General features: G+C 39.2%; 3 protein-coding genes across 4 annotated transcripts; 2 read left to right on the top strand and 1 right to left on the bottom strand.

Moving 5' to 3' along the window:
* The first annotated feature begins 4,222 nt into the window (after positions 1 to 4,222).
* On the top strand, positions 4,223 to 10,731 carry LOC140779571 (zinc finger protein CONSTANS-LIKE 10-like). 2 transcript variants are annotated; one of them, XM_073124692.1, is made up of 5 exons: positions 4,223 to 4,378; positions 5,179 to 5,822; positions 7,322 to 7,546; positions 8,252 to 8,574; positions 9,964 to 10,731. In XM_073124692.1, the coding sequence occupies exons 2-5, from the start codon at positions 5,334 to 5,336 to the stop codon at positions 10,091 to 10,093; spliced, it is 1,167 nt and encodes a 388-aa protein (XP_072980793.1). In that variant the 5' UTR covers positions 4,223 to 4,378; positions 5,179 to 5,333; the 3' UTR covers positions 10,094 to 10,731. The 2 variants fall into 2 exon arrangements, with proteins under 2 accessions (XP_072980793.1, XP_072980794.1); XM_073124693.1 differs by having other exon boundaries at positions 4,246 to 4,397.
* A 984-nt stretch (positions 10,732 to 11,715) lies between these two features.
* On the top strand, positions 11,716 to 12,485 carry LOC140777075 (NDR1/HIN1-like protein 6). Its single transcript, XM_073120975.1, has one exon. The coding sequence runs from the start codon at positions 11,716 to 11,718 to the stop codon at positions 12,283 to 12,285; it is 570 nt and encodes a 189-aa protein (XP_072977076.1). The 3' UTR covers positions 12,286 to 12,485.
* Positions 12,486 to 13,343: 858 nt separating this feature from the next.
* Positions 13,344 to 16,211, bottom strand: LOC140778774 (disease resistance protein Pik-2-like). The gene has a single exon (XM_073123636.1). The coding sequence runs from the start codon at positions 16,090 to 16,092 to the stop codon at positions 13,489 to 13,491; it is 2,604 nt and encodes an 867-aa protein (XP_072979737.1). The 5' UTR covers positions 16,093 to 16,211; the 3' UTR covers positions 13,344 to 13,488.
* Positions 16,212 to 16,866: the final 655 nt, after the last annotated feature.

Below are 16,866 nucleotides of genomic sequence, written 5' to 3'. Positions count from 1 at the left end.
CTGTTTTTCCTTTCTTTCTGACTTTCTTGTTCAGTTCTTCCCTTGGGAGGTTTTATCTCCATTAGAAGCTTGACTGTGTTTGCTATTGTAGTCTTAACAAGATATTTTGGTTTTTAGATTTATCGAATATATGAAAGCAGTTGAAAGTCCTCTTCTGTTTTAAAGTTATTCGATTCATCAAGTTAACACTATATTCTTTTTCTCCTTGCTTAGTATATTCTCATTGATTTTATATCTTCTTACTCATGCTATCGGAATAAAATCAAGCCGTCCAATTGTTTCCCAAATGTCTGCTAAAGCTTCCACTAAGCACTTATTTGCTAGCACTGCTAAGGGAACGAATATATGTTCACCACACTCTCAACCTTGCATATATTACACATTCCTTTCATCTGCAACACCACCTCACGCAAAATTGAGAACTATATATAGCATGATTGCATGAGATTTTCTTTTAAAGAAAATTTATCTTTTCATGATCAAGAAGAATTCTTTAGTCCCGAATAGGAATATACATGGAGAAACTAGCTGATTCATACATATTATTTATGTGAACAATTGCATTAAAACTGAAAAAGCTAGCTCCAGGAGAACAGAAAGAGAAGAAAAAAAAAGTTTGTAACCCTCCACTAAACCACAAAATTAGCATAGCTTTGTCAAGGGAGTCAAGCTCTCAAAGTACTCAAGAGCACATACCGGTGAATTATCAGAGTAGGCCTCTTCAAAGTTTTCCCCCAAGCTTGTGAGATCATGATAACATAGCCTCGAAGACTCCTGCAGCAATATCTTCTCCTTGCTGATACATATAGGTAATGCCCTCTCAAGTCCTGGGTTATGGATCCAGTTCTATGATCAGCAAGGCTGCTATAAATTGTATAGTAGATGCGTACAACTTTGTATTCATTCGTGGCAGGGTTAAATCCCAAGCAATATTGGGAAATGCCTAAACACCTGGGTTTCGGTAGTGTTAAACATTCCCCAGTGGTTGGGTTCAGGAGTTGAGCATGTCCTGAATAATCTGACAGACGAACTAGGCTTTTGCATGCAGATATTAAATTAGTATATTTGAGGCTAAGGTTTGACAAGCGATACTTGGGCTTGCATGATTCATCTAGAATACTGATGCAAGATTTGTCTTCATGAAGGAGTAAGATGCATGGGGAGTCAGCATTGCGACCATGATTCATGTGGGTAGCAATGAAGTCGATATCGGAGGTTAGAAGTAGCTCTAAATTTTGTGATACTTCTTGCAGGGTAGTCTTAGAAGTATCTCTCTGTGGATGTCAGTGGGAATGCACCTGCCTTGGTTAGCCATGAGCCCATGAGTCAACTGTGATGAAGAGATGAAGACTATGTTGGAGATAAGCCTTAAGGCTAGAAGTATCTCTCAGGTGCAGAAGATGGATTGTACTCAAAGGAAAGAAAACCAAGGAGAGTAGGTAAGTTTTGACGAGTAAATGAATGGGAATTCCATTTTTCTCACATTTCCTATTTGGAAGTTGTTGGGTTTCACTTGATTTGAATAGATGCCGCCCTATCACTGTTTGAAATCTCATAAGTCTTATAAACTGTGATAGAATCGGAATTCCATTATTCTCAGATTTTCTCTTGATTTGAGTATATTTCATTGGATATCTAGAAGTATAAATAACGATTTGAAGTAGTATTTGGTAAAACTTTATTTGATATTAGACTAGTAGTGAGAAAACTATTGCTATTCTAAAAGTTGCCCTTTGCACGAGAATCCTAATCACATGAAAACTCCTCATCTGTGGAAAACTTTATTCACAGTTCCTTCCTGCATATTGCGTGTATGTCTCTCAGTTAGGATATAAGCAGAGACGTAGAAGGGAAAAAAAAGAAGAAAGAAAGATAGCGACGAGATCAATTGGATTATATTTTATAAGTTTGATATAGATACCATTAGATACCAGTTAATTTCGCATCAAAGATGGTTATGAGGACCAAATTAGGCAGGTGTCCTGGACAGAGTTAATTTAATAAATTAAATAGGGTATTTCAAGGTCAATGCAGCTATCAATCCAGAGTAATCACACAGCTCTCCATGTTCCCCACCAGAACGAACTCGTTCTTGTTTTCAATCCGTTTTGGACCAAAGTGTTGGCATCGATCCAGACAACGAGACCCAGGAGATATTTTGTGGAACAGTTGGTCTTATGACTGCATGGTGATTATGTGAAGAACATACAGTCCCAAATATTACGAACCAAACCCAATCTTGGATTGGCCCAAAGCCCGTCTCAGAGAGAGAACGAGAAGAAGGTGTTAATGATGAAAAATGGGCCAGTGATAACATTAGGGTCAAGATGGAGGGTGCAAGCTACCTTTCACCCACAAGAAACAAAGGAAAGAAAGAAAGATAAAAATGATATGGACAAGTTGAAAATCACTGCACAATAATTCTACATACTATAATCGATAATAATATAGAATTTCTTAAAATAAAGCTTTCTTTGTATGCAATAAATTAACTTTCAAATTGTGTGTATGGAAATAATGGAATAGAGGAAACGACCGGGAGCCGATAAATCCGCGAACTCCCCCGGATAATAGAACGGCATCTGGCTTTTGCACATGAGTAGCCCATAGTTATCCGCCAATTGGCAGGGCTTATTCCGGCTCCTATTCTGACACGTGGACCACTATGGAGCACTTTTCCACTGGCGCTCCGGATAACTTTGCCAGCTCAGACAAAACCAACCGTATGTGGTGACGTCACCATCCATCTTCCCCTACGTGGCCGTCTCACGATACCTACTCCGTTAGCGAGCACTTTCACAGAAGCGCCCCTCCAGTTGGAGTAAATTACTGATACATGCAGCTCCGTGCCACCCAACCGTGGAGGAGAACTCGTGATTAATCCGTGACAACGATTCGAACCGCCCACATTACTTTATCGTATCGATGATATCGAGATTTAAGGTGCGTCTAATCACAGCCTTTGATTCCTCCATCCCATCCCATCCTTGATAAGACGATTCGGACCGTTGCTTATTTAAGTCTTTAGTGCGAAAAAGATTTCCAGATGTGGAACTGTCCGTAGAATCTTGCGAAAATAGTAATAATGGTGGTCAGTTGGGACTTGAGACAAGATCAGCTACATAGATATTAAAATATTAAATAATGTTTAGATGAGCAGTGATCTCTTCACGGATATATATATGTACGTGGCACGAGACCACATAAGCTTCGCACGGGAGTCAAAAGCATCGGTCTCACGTGTGCCATCTTTTCGATTCGTGTGCAGCAAAAGTACATGGATTAATCTAAAAAAGACTACATGTAGTATTTCTGTGAGAAGAGTTGACTCTAGTTAGTTAACATATCTGTGGGCTTTGATGTCTCCTGTATCAAAGAGCGCTGGCTTATTATTAAACTCATAATTAGCTTATGGGCGTTTTTAATAAGTGAAGAGGACTTAATTGGATTCATTCACAAGTCACACAATTAGGGAATAAAAGGGCTGTTGGATACTTGGATGGTTACTTTAATTAACCTATCTAACATATAGCTGAGTACACTGTAGACCCGAGTCAATAAATAGAAGGACCCACAGAGATGGGAGGGACGCAACCAATTGGAGGAGATCGATGTCAACTTGTTTAATGGTGGGGACCTTCTCAATACCCACTGTCTTATCCACGTGGCTGGTTTGGAATCATTCTGCCTTCTTTACTAGACTACAGACTAAGGGGTATTTTACAAAATATTCACAAGTAGTAGGGTTGTTTATGAATTATGCAACAAAGGGATAATTTTTCTTTTTCCACTTTACTGCTTCAAAGTTCAGACGACCGATAACGACTCTTCGCTTTTCGTGTTAACTAATGCTTTGAAAAGTTGCCAGTATTGGCTTTCAAAAGGTGGGCCTCTGTAAGGAAAAATACCCTTAAATGGACCGTTATTTACCATTTGGTATGGCTGAGATATTTACTGAGGGAGGGAGAGAGGGAGGAGTCCTTTGCCAGAGTCCTTTGTCCGAAGATTCCGAAGCCGTCGCTGAGGGGTACAATAGTAAATTAAACTCGAACTACGGAAAAGGCCTAAAACGCCGTTACTTCTCGTGTCATTCCATACAAATACCCCTTATCCACCGCCTTATTTACGAGTTTACCACAAAAAGCGAAAAAGGTCACCTTTTCACAAGCCCTCGTGGGTCCCGCCTAACCCCACCACCTCATCCCCTTCTCTCTCCCCCCCTCTTCTCCTCTCCTCTCATCCTCTCTTCTCATCCGATTCCTCTCTTCTTTCTTGAGCTCTCCACTCTACGCCTCCGCCGAGAACCGTCCTAGTGCTTCCTTCTTAGGTCTTTGACTCGAGCTGGTGTCAAGAAGAGGAAAAAGGAACTCTCTTTTTGGTACGATCTTCTTGAATTGGTAACTTTTTGCTTGGATTTTTTTTTTTTGTGCTTTTCTTTGATTTTTACGTGCTCTTTACTGCGCTTCAGCTGTCGATCTCGTGGATGAACTAAGAGTAATCTTCTTGAACTATTTGGTTTAGTTGTACAATTTGGATTGGATTTCTGTCATTTTCTTACTTACTCGAGATATTTATGGGTTCTTGGATAAGTTCTGATTTGTTTACATTAGAATTTTAGGGTTTGATAGGAAGAATTTGTACATATTCTGTATATAAGAGGATTCAAATCCTTCTGTTTACTATGGTAATATTTTCTTCTAGCCTTAGAGGTTTTTCTAGATTTGTAATGGTTTGCGCTAATTGTTCGAGACGAAGCGTTTTTTTTTTTACTTTTTATTTATAGTCTAGGCTGTTTAGATTTCCTTTTTTCCTTCTTGTATTTAGCAGACAGCTGAAGGTAACTAGGTAAGCATCAGGGCTTCTAACTTTTATTGGATTTAAGAATGTTTCGAGATCCACAGTGGTTACTTAGTTCATGTTAGTTATATAAATCGTAGAACTGATTCTGTTTCTTGAAACTGACTCCTACATATTTCCGGTAGATAAGAAGGGCTTTGTAATACGATATGCTTTTGGTTAATTTAGTGGTGATGATGGCCAAGAATTATCTTTAGTATTTTTTTTTAAAAATTCAAAGTTGTACTTCACTGCTAAGTGCAAAAAGTTAAGATCTTGTTTAGATTTTTGTTAAAAAATGTTATGTTAGAATTTCTGATGTTTTTCTAATGGTGTTTGAAGGTTGTGGTCCTTGTGGAGGATGCTCTCAGTTCTGATACTGAGAAAGAAAATTTCAGAAGGATCCGGTTGACGCCAGAATTGTTCTAGGAACACAAAAATACTAGTGGTAGTTTTACACTTTTACTTCAGTCATCATCTATACTAGTGAAGGAAAAATGAGTCGTCTCTGTGATTTCTGTGGGGAACAAAGACCGATGGTCTACTGCAGATCTGATGCTGCTTGCTTATGTTTATCATGTGACCGCAATGTTCACTCTGCCAATGCACTTTCGAGGCGCCATACACGTACTCTTTTATGTGATAGATGCATCACACAGCCTGCGGTAGTGAGGTGCATAGAGGAAAATGTTTCACTTTGCCAAAACTGTGATTGGAGTGGGCATGATGGCTCATCATCGGCTTCTGGACATAAAAGGCAAACAATCAACTGTTACTCAGGCTGTCCATCAGCAGCAGAGCTTTCAAGACTTTGGTCCTTTGTTATGGAAGTTCCTCCAATGTCAGAATCTAACTGTGAGAAAGGAATGGGCTTGATGAGCATTGATGAGAACAGTGTCAGTAACTGTTGGGGGCCTCCGGAAAAGAGCAATCAAATGGATATAGCTAGTGGCGACCAGATGGATGACCTGGAAACAACTGATAAGGTAAATCACCAGATAGGCTCAAGATCTGCATTCAGTATACTGCAGTTCAGTTAGCTAGTTCAGTAAATTCAACTACAATGGAGCATGGCATCTTTAAAGCCTTGTTTGCTTTGAGTTCGGGGGTGGGGGGGCTGATTCAGCAATCAAACATTTTTTTTTATCTTTTTTATATCTAACCAAATTTATTCTCCAATAGATTAAGACTAAGAAATAATGCTAACTATCAAGTTAAAGGCTTGGGCCTCAAACCAAACAAGACATAATATGCTTGTCTTTTGTGTGCCAGATATTTCTATCTCTTCATGCATGCAATGTTAAGTGACGAGCTTAAACTTAATGATATTGTCATCCTCTGCGGACACATTTTATTTTCATGGATCTAAGGTGCATGCTAACTAAATATCAAATATTTGTAATGCTCCTCCATCCTTTGCTGCATATGTGTTCTGTTGCTTTAGAAATTTGAGATATACATAGGTTCTGGATTGTCATCTGTAGAATATCTCAAAATCATTTTATGTTGCTGTTAAATAAAATGTTTTTCATATTTTCATAGTCCCACATGATTGTGCCTTTGATTCTTCATTTTCTTCTATGATCACATAATATGGAGTGTCTTGCCCTTTTAACATCTATTTTCTACTTAAGGTTGTTCCTACAGCACAATTGGTAGTACTGCCGAGCATGAAGGGGTATTCGATATTTTATTACGCATATTCTTTATTGAATTTCTACTTATGTATTTGTTTTATGATTTTCGTGAGAGCGAGAAGAAATAGATACCTCAGAATCTTAAGCATATGTTAAGGGTATGGTAAACGGAACTACTTATCTGTTAAAATTTGTGAATTAGCATGTTGACTAATCATACTTCAACTAATGTTTTAATGTGCCTCTGTTACTGAGAATTGATATACCTAAATTATCTGATATGAGTTTGAGAACAAACATGTCGAGGCATTGCGAACAAGTTTTATATCTGCAGAACTTGAACTATTGGATGTCTATGGCTGCCACAGTAGCAAGAATCTAGTCTACATCAAAAGTGGAACTTTCATGCATGCCTTTTTGTCTTCAACAATATTTTAAAACTTATACTTTTATTGTTATCCACATGAACGTTTGTTGCAACAAGGACCTATGACATTAGATGGAAATTAGAGGGCTCTTTATGTGCATGGACATGCTTATTGCCTAGTTACATTCAATGGTAACTACTAGAGTGGCTTCTTTGTTTGGAAAACAGTTTTAGTTCTATCCAGGGTTTATGCAAAAAAAAAGTTTCAATTGACCAATGCCTTTTAATGTGTTAACAAATTCAGTTACTGTTTGTCAATATAGAAGTTGTGTGATACTTTGATTTAAAACCAGATTGAAAATTTGTGCTTGCGAGTAAATGAAATAATTGAATAGTACCTATGCTCCTATTTATATTAGGTGTTTGAATATTTTTTTTTATTTGTATGCAATTCTGAAGAACTTTTTGGTGCAACATGCAGATATTCTGTGAAAGGACTAAAGACTGTGACCTCAGCAAGGGTGGATACTGTGAGGATTTTGGTGTGGATGATGTTAACTTGAGTTTTGAAAACTATGAAGAACTCTTTGGTGTATCACATAATCAAACAGGGCAACTTTTTGATGATGCTGGAATTGATAGTTTCTTCGAGATGAAGGAAATGTCTGCTGCTAATTCTAACAGTTACAGTGAATTTGCTGCAGAGGTTTGTCTATAGCTTTTTTCTTGTTTTTTTTTTCCAGCTCCACATGATGATCCCCTCTCTTATTGTCTTTGATATGGATGCTTAAGTAACCCAATAGAGGTATCTTTGGCTTCTTATTTTAGGTACAGGCAACCTAGTAGTAACCCGATAGTAAATTGTATGAAGGAAAACAACAGTTTGATTTAAGCTCTAGAGTGCTAGCATGCATATAGTGAAGCATTTCAGTTTATTTCTCCATCTCTCAGCCAATGATCACGTATTCTTTATCCCCGACCTATGGATCTGTTACATCTTCATTTTCTAGCTGGCAAGCAACATGATTTACTACTCAGAAGTGTGCCCGCAGAAGTCAGAACATTCTTTAATCTAGTCAATTTATAGTGAAATTTTGAACCTAGATCTTTGCAGAATTGTTTGATTATTTGCTTACAATGGAAGAGCTAGCCTTCCGCAAGTATTTATTGAATTGTTCAATGTAGTGCCAATTTTTTTTTTTTTAGTTTTAATATACAACTACTCTAATTTGCAACTAATGCTGCACTATACTTGCAAGTATGTTACTTATATGACTACTCTAATACTGTGCTTGTAGTTGAGCATGATCATGTGCTTACACTTATCATCTGCAGGACTTGTTTAAGTTCTTTCTGTAATAGAACTTATCGGTTTCATTTTTTGAGTATTAGATCTTGTGAATTTTCTCAGGCATCATCTGCAGGGCAGGGTAAACCCATACAAGAAGCGGTTAGCAATGCTGTGTCTGCTGATTCTTTCATGTCAAATCCAGGAGCCAAATCAGATTCTGGCTTGTGTTTCCCTGCTAGGCAGGCTCGATCTAGTTTATCTCTTTCCTTTTCTGGTTTGACTGGTGAAAGCAGTGCTGGAGACTATCAAGATTGTGGTGTGTCATCAGTGCTTCTTATAGGTGAGCCTTCATGCTACCCTGCTGGTCCTGATGGTTCTTCATTCCCTGGAGCTAGCAGAGACAGTGCTGTAATGCGTTACAAGGAAAAGAAGAAGACACGAAAGTAAGTCTGCACTTTCTACATTTTCTTTTTAAATAGGCAAGCATCTTGGATTGGTATTTTCATGCAGAATATTGAGCATGTCAGTCTATTTAGCTATTCAATGATTCAATCACATTCGTCAGTTTTGTGCTTTCAAGAAAACGTCAGCTAGGGTAACCTTTCATGGATTCAAATGGTTATTGTAGTTATAAAACCACTTTGTTCTCAGGACACTGTTCACTATCCTTAATAAAAACTCTTTTTTTTATGTACTTCAAAGTGAGAAAAATCATCCTATATGAATTGTTTCTGTACTCAAGGATGATTATATCTAATTATTTGATGACACGTGATTGTGTACCCGAGTGTGTTGCTAGTTGCCACTGATGTATTTCTTTCTGATACCAATTATTTCAACTACTGCAGTTTTTCTTTTTAACTGGTGTATGTGATACTCTGAAAAATTGATCTTCAGATTGTGATCTATATTTATTTGTTTGATTATCTGATTATCCTTTAATTTTCGTAAGATTGACAGCTGTATTATTTGTGTTGCCGTAGAAATAGGAGTCCTTATTTAGGTCTCCTTTAGTGAATATGTTTTAATGCCTGTGCCTTATAGCTGAGTACATGGAGTTAACTTTAGATAGAATGAAAGGTCTTAACCCCTTTTAATTATCAAAGAAATAACATATTGAATGTCAAGTACTCTCTCTCTCTCTCTCTCTCTCTCTCTCTCTCCTATACCATCATTATACAGAATTCTTGATTTCATGATTCATCAACACAAATTGGATGCTGTCGAGCAATTATAGTTTAAGTGATATATTGGATAGTCATTCAAAACCAATACAATTAATTATCTGGAATTTAGTTTTATTGACTGCAATCTACATCTTAGATCATCAACAGATGCCTAAAAGGAAAAGTGTTTACTTAATCACTTAATTGACACATTGGTACCCTTGTTTGCTTTCATGTTCACTCAATTTCAACAGTGCCTGTAACAATGCAGGTTTTAAGCAACTGACATTTCTGTTCTGTTACTGATCTGTGATATGTTGCCTTAAATTTTGGGGTCCTTAAGAGCACTTTTGGGGTCCTTAAGAGCACTCATATATCCAGTCTCTTGAAATGCTTTTAGCACTTGATGTCAACTACCTTTGTGATAATTTTCTTAAAATCTGGTACTATATGTGCTTAATGGAAACAAAGCTTTTAGCCTGCATGCAAGGATGCACAATAATTTTGAACTTATTTCTTGATGAAATACTTGTTACACGTCTTGCTGCTACATTGATCAAAATAGTTTTTGATAAATCTTGGTGTTATACATTTTTCTTAAAATATTTTATTTTAATGAAAGACTGTTATTGAAATTCCTTGACAACAATTCTCACTTGTGAACAGGTTTGACAAAAAGATTAGGTATGCCTCTCGCAAGGCCAGGGCAGATGTGAGGAAACGAGTGAAGGGGCGGTTTGTCAAGGCAGGTGAAGCATATGATTATGATCCACTCTGCAAGACAAGGAGCTGTTGAGAGAACAGAATGCTCTATTTCGAGTAAGATTAATTGTCATTGGATAACAATCTTGGGTGACAAAACTGATTAGCAAGCACCCAGCTCTTCAAGTTTATGTCAATTCATCATCTTAAATTATCAAAAAAAAAGGAAAAAAAGAATCAAGAAGAAATGTACAGAGTGAGAAAGAATATGTTTACAAGATGAAGTCCAAAGAGCATTCTGGTAGTCTGAATGCTGTCTTCCTTGTTTCTCCTGTATATTGACAGACAAGCATGCCCTGTAATTTTGGAGAAAAAGAACACAATGCCAGTCTTATCTGCTGATATATATATTTAGGTATGCATGCCACTTCACTTATTCTCCTGCCTGCTTCATTTTTCCTTCTCTTCCTTTTTCCAAACCCAACTGGATTCAGCTGCCAGACCGTGTATGCGCCACTGTCCTTCCAGTTTGGGTGTTTATTTAAGATGTTTATAACTAATAGATTATTCCAATATTGAACTTGTAAAGCATACAATCTTTTGTCAGAGAGAGCACTCTGTATTTATTTTCATCTTAGAGATTCCTATGTAATAACAATCCTTGGTATCTGTAAAGTTGGTATTTTTGTAGTTGACAATAGAAAAATAAGATTGTAATTGGAGGATTGTAAATATCCTGGTGTAGAGTTATTACCAGCTTGTGATGGTATTGCTGTCACAGTTCCATTTGGTCTTATTGTGCCGTCTCTTGATTAAGCCAAAGGCGTAAAGGTGTCTATACTGTATTTAGTTGCTGATCGACTGACATCTGAGTATTTTTCTTCCTCAATATTCAAATATAAAACTCAATATCGCGCTTTGTTACTAACAGATAATTGGCTTTTTCCACTCTACTCCACGTAAGTATTGCTTCAATTCAACTGGTATAATTATTCCTCTGGGTCAATCTTGTCTTGTTATCATGGTAGATTTACTTTTTCTTTACCTGCACTGTTCTGAATGTACTTTTATGATCCTCCAATCTCCATGCATGCAGACCTTGCTATGTTCTTTTCTGCACCTTTTGTATATATATTACATGATTCTGCAACCTAGTTAGAAGTGCTGGCATAGTGGCATTCCAGGGAGAAGCTAGATGGTGCCATGGTGGCTCGTCTCCCCTATTTTAGCAATTTCTAAATTAATATTTATGGCCAAATCTCCATAGCTTTTGCAAGCCACTTTTATTAATATATATTCCCATTTGATGTACATTATTTCTAGAAAATGGTTTATATAAGTGATGCATATCTTATATGCACAATTATCATTTTTTTTTCTTTATGGTAAGCAGTGTGCATTTTGATTCTCACGCATCTCTTAGCTTAAATCTCAGTTACACCCAAGTTGATATGATTCAAACTCAAAAATACTCATACAGTACAATAATCCTATTTCCTCCTCTACCTTTCTTAACTCTTTCTCTCCAACCAAACTGTAGAGCCCTCTAAATATACACAAGAGCCTTAAAAACTACCATCTTTTCCTCCAGCCTCTCCTTCCAAATTAACCAACCAATCACCAACCAACAAAAACTACTCTCCTCCCCCTCCCTCCTCCCTCCCTCCCTCCCTCCCCCCCTCTCTCTCTCCCTCCCCCTAGCAAATATTATCCAACATGAATCTCCCGCCACCGCCGGCGCAAAAGTATGAAATGCTCAACCACCGCCGTGCACTCCCCACGTATATCCCCCGCGCCGACCCCTCGAACCACCGGCGCGGCTGCTGCCGGCGTTGCCTCTGTTGCTTCTGCACCTTCCTCCTCCTCCTCCTCCTCGCGTTCGTCGCCGCCTTCCTCTACGTCTACCTCGTGGTCGATCCCAAGTTCCCCGCCTACAAGATCGACAGCCTCACCATCTCCACTTTCGACGTAAAGCCCCTCGACATGAGCTTGGGCACCGAGTTCACAGTCGCTGTGCGCGCCGAGAACCCAAACGAGAAGATCGGGATACGGTACGGCGACGGCGGGGAGGTGTCGGTGGGGTTCAACGGGACGACGCTGTGCCGGGGGAGGATTCCAGGGTTTTACCAGCCGGAGAGGAATACGATGGTGCTGGCGGTGAGGCTGAGTGGGAAGAGCTCGCTGCGGGCCGGGGCGGCGGCGGCGCTGGCGGAGAGCCGGAGCGCGGGGAAAGTGCCGCTCGACGTGCGCATTAAGGTTCCGGTAGGGCTCAGGCTCGGCGGCTAGGTGGAGTCCAGCAAGTTGACGGTGGGCGTCGATGGCGCGCTGGTTGTCGATAGCCTGTCGCCGGGGAAGAAGGTGGTGATCAAGTCGGCTAGTTATAAGGTCAAATTGGAGTTTTGATTTGTTTGTATAGATCTTAATTTTGCTTTTCTTCTCGCAGAATATTTGCGTCACTTTTGAGCTTCATTTAATTTTTAGTTTCGTATCGTAATCATGGAATGTATGTAACATATATATATATATATATATCAGTTTGAATGGCAAGTTATAATAATACTTACATAAAATGATAAAAATATAGTTTTAACGGAATAAAAGACGGAGTTTGGTCAAAACATAGAAACGCTTAACGCCTCTAATCGGAGGTCCACCACCGTTCTTCTCTCTCATTTCGTTCCTTTCACATTCTATCCCATCTCAATTTTTCTCTCAGATCTAGTTGTTTAGAAAGATTTTAAGTTATAGTTGTGAAATGATAACATAGAAGTAGGAGCATATTGGAGGCAGTACGCAGACTGGGCTGGAAACGGGCTAAACTCGGGCTGAGTCAGTTGGTCATGGACTAAACTCTAATTGATCATAATAAATGAGTGTTGATAGACGACATATTAATGAGAAAGTTGCGAAGTAATAAAACATTTCTCATGGGTTAAAAAGAGAGACTACTGGTTGCCTGGTTAGGGATGTGAAGCATTTTCCTTGGAATTATTGTGCAATCAATCCTTGGGTTAAAAAGAGAGATTTTGTAACTGATTCTGTTCCTCTTCTAATCTTTTATCTTTCTCCTTATCTAAAATTTAGATCAACCTATCATTAAGATTTAACTTGATCTCTTCTTGATGTGAATTTATTAGGACTTGGATTTTAGATTTAAGATGCGGTCAGTTATCTTTTATATGCAAACCTATGAAACACAGATATGAATGTTAAGAATTAATTTATATTAGACTCTCTCTCTCTCTCTCTCTCCCCTTAAACATCAAAATAACGTTAACAACCGTGCAAACCAGAAAACGCAAGAAATCGGTAAAACTTGCTACAGTAAGCGTTGGATTTAAAAGTAGAAATCTTCTAGAGATCTGGAAGTATTTGGCATAGTATATGAGATTGCAATCCATAACAACTGTGGAATTCAAGCACAGAGGCAACAAAAAAGTAAAGAGCAAAAGTTAAAAATATACAACATTAATTGGATGTGTCTAGCACCTATTGATCCGAATTACTCACACATGGCTCATCCCAAGCTACCAATTTAACTCTTGGATGGTTTGGATGGCTTTTGGCTACTGCTTTCACGGCATCCACCATAGTTTGAAACGATGGAGTCTTTGCTCCGGTGAGCTCTATTTCTTTGATTTTTAGGAGGTGCTCAATGCCGCAGATCTGAGTTATTTCCCGTTGTAAGGGTCTGATCCAACTGAACTCTTCCAGTTTAGGCATCGTACCTTCCTTGAACTCTAGAAAGGATATGTCATCATTTTCGACCTCCAGAAACTTGAGGTTTGGGAATCCATTTGGTTGAAGAGACAATACTTTTTGAGTGAGTGAGCGTCGGCCGAGTGAGAGAGACAGTAGGTTCGAGGCTCTTCTTTCCTTTATGTTTATCTTGATACATAGTTTTATCAACTGGGTCAACTCGCCTAGCTCCTGCACCGCTGTAGAGCTTGTGAGCTGCACATTATATAGTTTTTGCAGGGCTTGCATTTTCCCAACCCCACGAGGAATCAAAGGATTGTGAAAATCGCAAAGCAGATGCTTCAGATGTTGGAGCTTGACAACCCCGGCGGGTAGCTTAGATATATATGTCTCCCTTACGTCCAATGTCTCCAAATTTGGTAGCTTCCCTATTTCCTTCGGGAGCATAGATATGTATGTCTTCTGAAGGCTCAAATACTTGAGCTGAAATAGTTTGCAGATACTCTTTAGCTGATTCTTTTGCAGACCCCAACAACTTGTCAAATCCAACACTCTCAACACTCTTAGAGGATCAAGAGAAGCAAATGAAAGTGATTCAGCAGAGCCAGAGAAGGTTAGTGAACGGACGTGAGATAAGCCTGCGGTCGTCATCACCCATGCATTTTCTCTACTTAATCTACTGTGGATGGATAATCGACGAACCTTATCTTGTGGTACCATTGCGTAATGTTCACCCTGCAGAAGGCAAACAAAATTCTCCTCGATTGATTTGGAGAGGATTATCTCAAGCATCAAATCATGGACCTTGAAACTTCTCACCTTGCCACTGAGTCCAATACACATAGGTTGGATAATGCTCCTGCTAATGAACTCATTAAAGTAGCTCTCAGCGACATCCTCTATGCTCCAACCACGGCGTCCACTTACAAAACCTTCGGCCACCCATCGTCTCTGCAACATCGTCCTTTCGATCTCGTAGTCCTTGGGAAAGATAGATAGGTAAAGAAAACATGCCTTGAGATGGTAAGGCAAATCATTATAACTAAGTGTTAGTATTTTCTTCATCCCCTCGAGGGTGGGACTTGTTTCTAGCTCGGAACCCAGTCTATCATACATTTTCTTCCATTCTTGCTTCGTTCTGTAAGGCTTGCTAGCCAAAAGTCCACCTATGCTGACTATGGCTAGAGGAAGACCGCCGCATTTCTTCAAGATGTCGTCTGATACTTCCTTCAATTCTTCATCAGGACAACTATCAGAGCCAAATACTCTCTTGAAAAACAACTTTCTCGACTCATTTTCAGATAGAGGTTGGATTTTATATATGTGATCATGGTCACGATAGCAGCATGTGTGAGCTACCCCTTCAATTCGTGTAGTTACTATAATTCTACTACCGTTATTACTATTATCAGGTAAGGCGAATTTGATACTTTCCCATGCTGATATATTCCAAATATCATCCAAAACGATCACATACCTCTTATCCTGCAAGTGTTCCTTTAGCTTGCTTCCGAGTTGCTTAAGACCCCATGTTTCTATGCCTTCAAGATCTGAATGAACTACTCGCGTATGTTGCTCGGCCCCTGTTATTTCCACTAGTCCTTTCTCAGCAGGTTTGGTAACCTGCTTTAGTATGTCCATAAGAAGATTCTTGGTCTCAAACGTCTGCGACACCGCAACGAAAGCCTGGCATTTGAAGTATGCGCTCTTGACTCTCCGGCTTTGGCACGCTCTCCTTGCAAGTGTAGTCTTTCCCAAGCCACCAAAGCCAACAATAGAGATCACTCTGAGCTGAGGGACGCTCTTATCCTTCAACAACTTGACAATCTCTTTCACGGGCTTTTTGATTCCCACATGTTGAGAATTATCCGCGAAGAGGAAAGGCAGCCGAGGGTCAAAGTTTGAATACCCGGAAGAAGGAGCAAGCGTAGTAATAGTGCTTCGATTAGTGGCAGCACCTACCGCCAGGCCGTACCTTGAATGCCTCTCGCTCGCATGTAGAGCACGGGCTTTGAGGCTCTGGATTTCGGCGGCAATCCGATGACGAGTTTGTAGGGTTCTCATCAGCCGACTTCCTCTCCTTAGCATGCCTTTTAGGCCATGGCCGCAAGGTTTGCCGAGGTGATGCATGAAGTCGTCGATGCAGTCCTCGGCGTCGTACGCCATCTCCCTCACTTGTTTCATCCAGATCTTCACTTGCTTGTCATGGTCCGGTACGTCGGACTCGGACAGCTCACTCAGGAAGCCGTTCATGCTCTCCAGCTCGTCTTTGATGTATTGGATCTCGTCTCGGACTCCGGTCAGAAGTGCCGCTTCTTGTGTCAGCAGCGACGCTAGCTTCCCAAGAAGAGTATTCACAGCGCCTTTGGCAGCACTAACAACGGCGAGTTCCATCTCTCTCTCTCTCTCTCTCTCTCTCTCTCTCTCTCTAGATAAAGATCGGAGAAGATGAACTGAGATTATGGCGTCTATACGCTTCCAGCTTCTGTGCGAATGTCAATGGGTCACCTGGAGCTGGCAAAGGCTGTCTTAGTTCTAGAGTCGTTCCTTTTCTGAGGACCAATAGATTTGAGCAAAGTTGACATTAAAAACAAAGTGTTTCTATTCATTTCACCAATAGATTTATTGAGCATTTTTATCGTGTCAAATAGTTCCATAGGAAGTGAAAATATTTTATGTTACTTACATTTCACGACGTGTATTTCTTTAGGAATTTATGTGATCCACTCCTTATCTTTTTATTCTTTATATTTTAAACCCTCTATTATTAATTCTTGTTCTTAGAAAATATCTCTATAAAACGTATCGGTTGTAAATCATAAATTTGTGAAATACAGAGTGTAAATTGGAAAATTTCCAACTCTTTACTGGAATCATACGCCCCCCGTGAGAAAGCACATAACATTTTTTTCTTTATTTCATGAATCAAATTGTCGTCATCCCTGAGGAATATGGCATTCCCACTTAACATCTATAATTGGGGTTCAACAACCATTTGTACTAGTATTAAATAATTAAATTTTGTCTCTATAACTATTTCTTTTAATTGGTAGGCAATGCTTCGCTATCATTTATTTGGAATAGTTTTAATAGTACAATGCAATTTTGTAGTACTTCGTGATAAGACTTAGACTTACTTGGTAGACATAGTCTTATATTATTATTTAT

Source organism: Typha angustifolia, chromosome 15, assembly GCF_048772165.1.
Source record: "Typha angustifolia cultivar Huaian chromosome 15, ASM4877216v1, whole genome shotgun sequence".
Classification (NCBI taxonomy): Eukaryota; Viridiplantae; Streptophyta; class Magnoliopsida; order Poales; family Typhaceae; genus Typha; species Typha angustifolia.
Note: the sequence above shows the minus strand (reverse complement) of the source record. Positions and strands in the feature narration are given on the sequence as shown.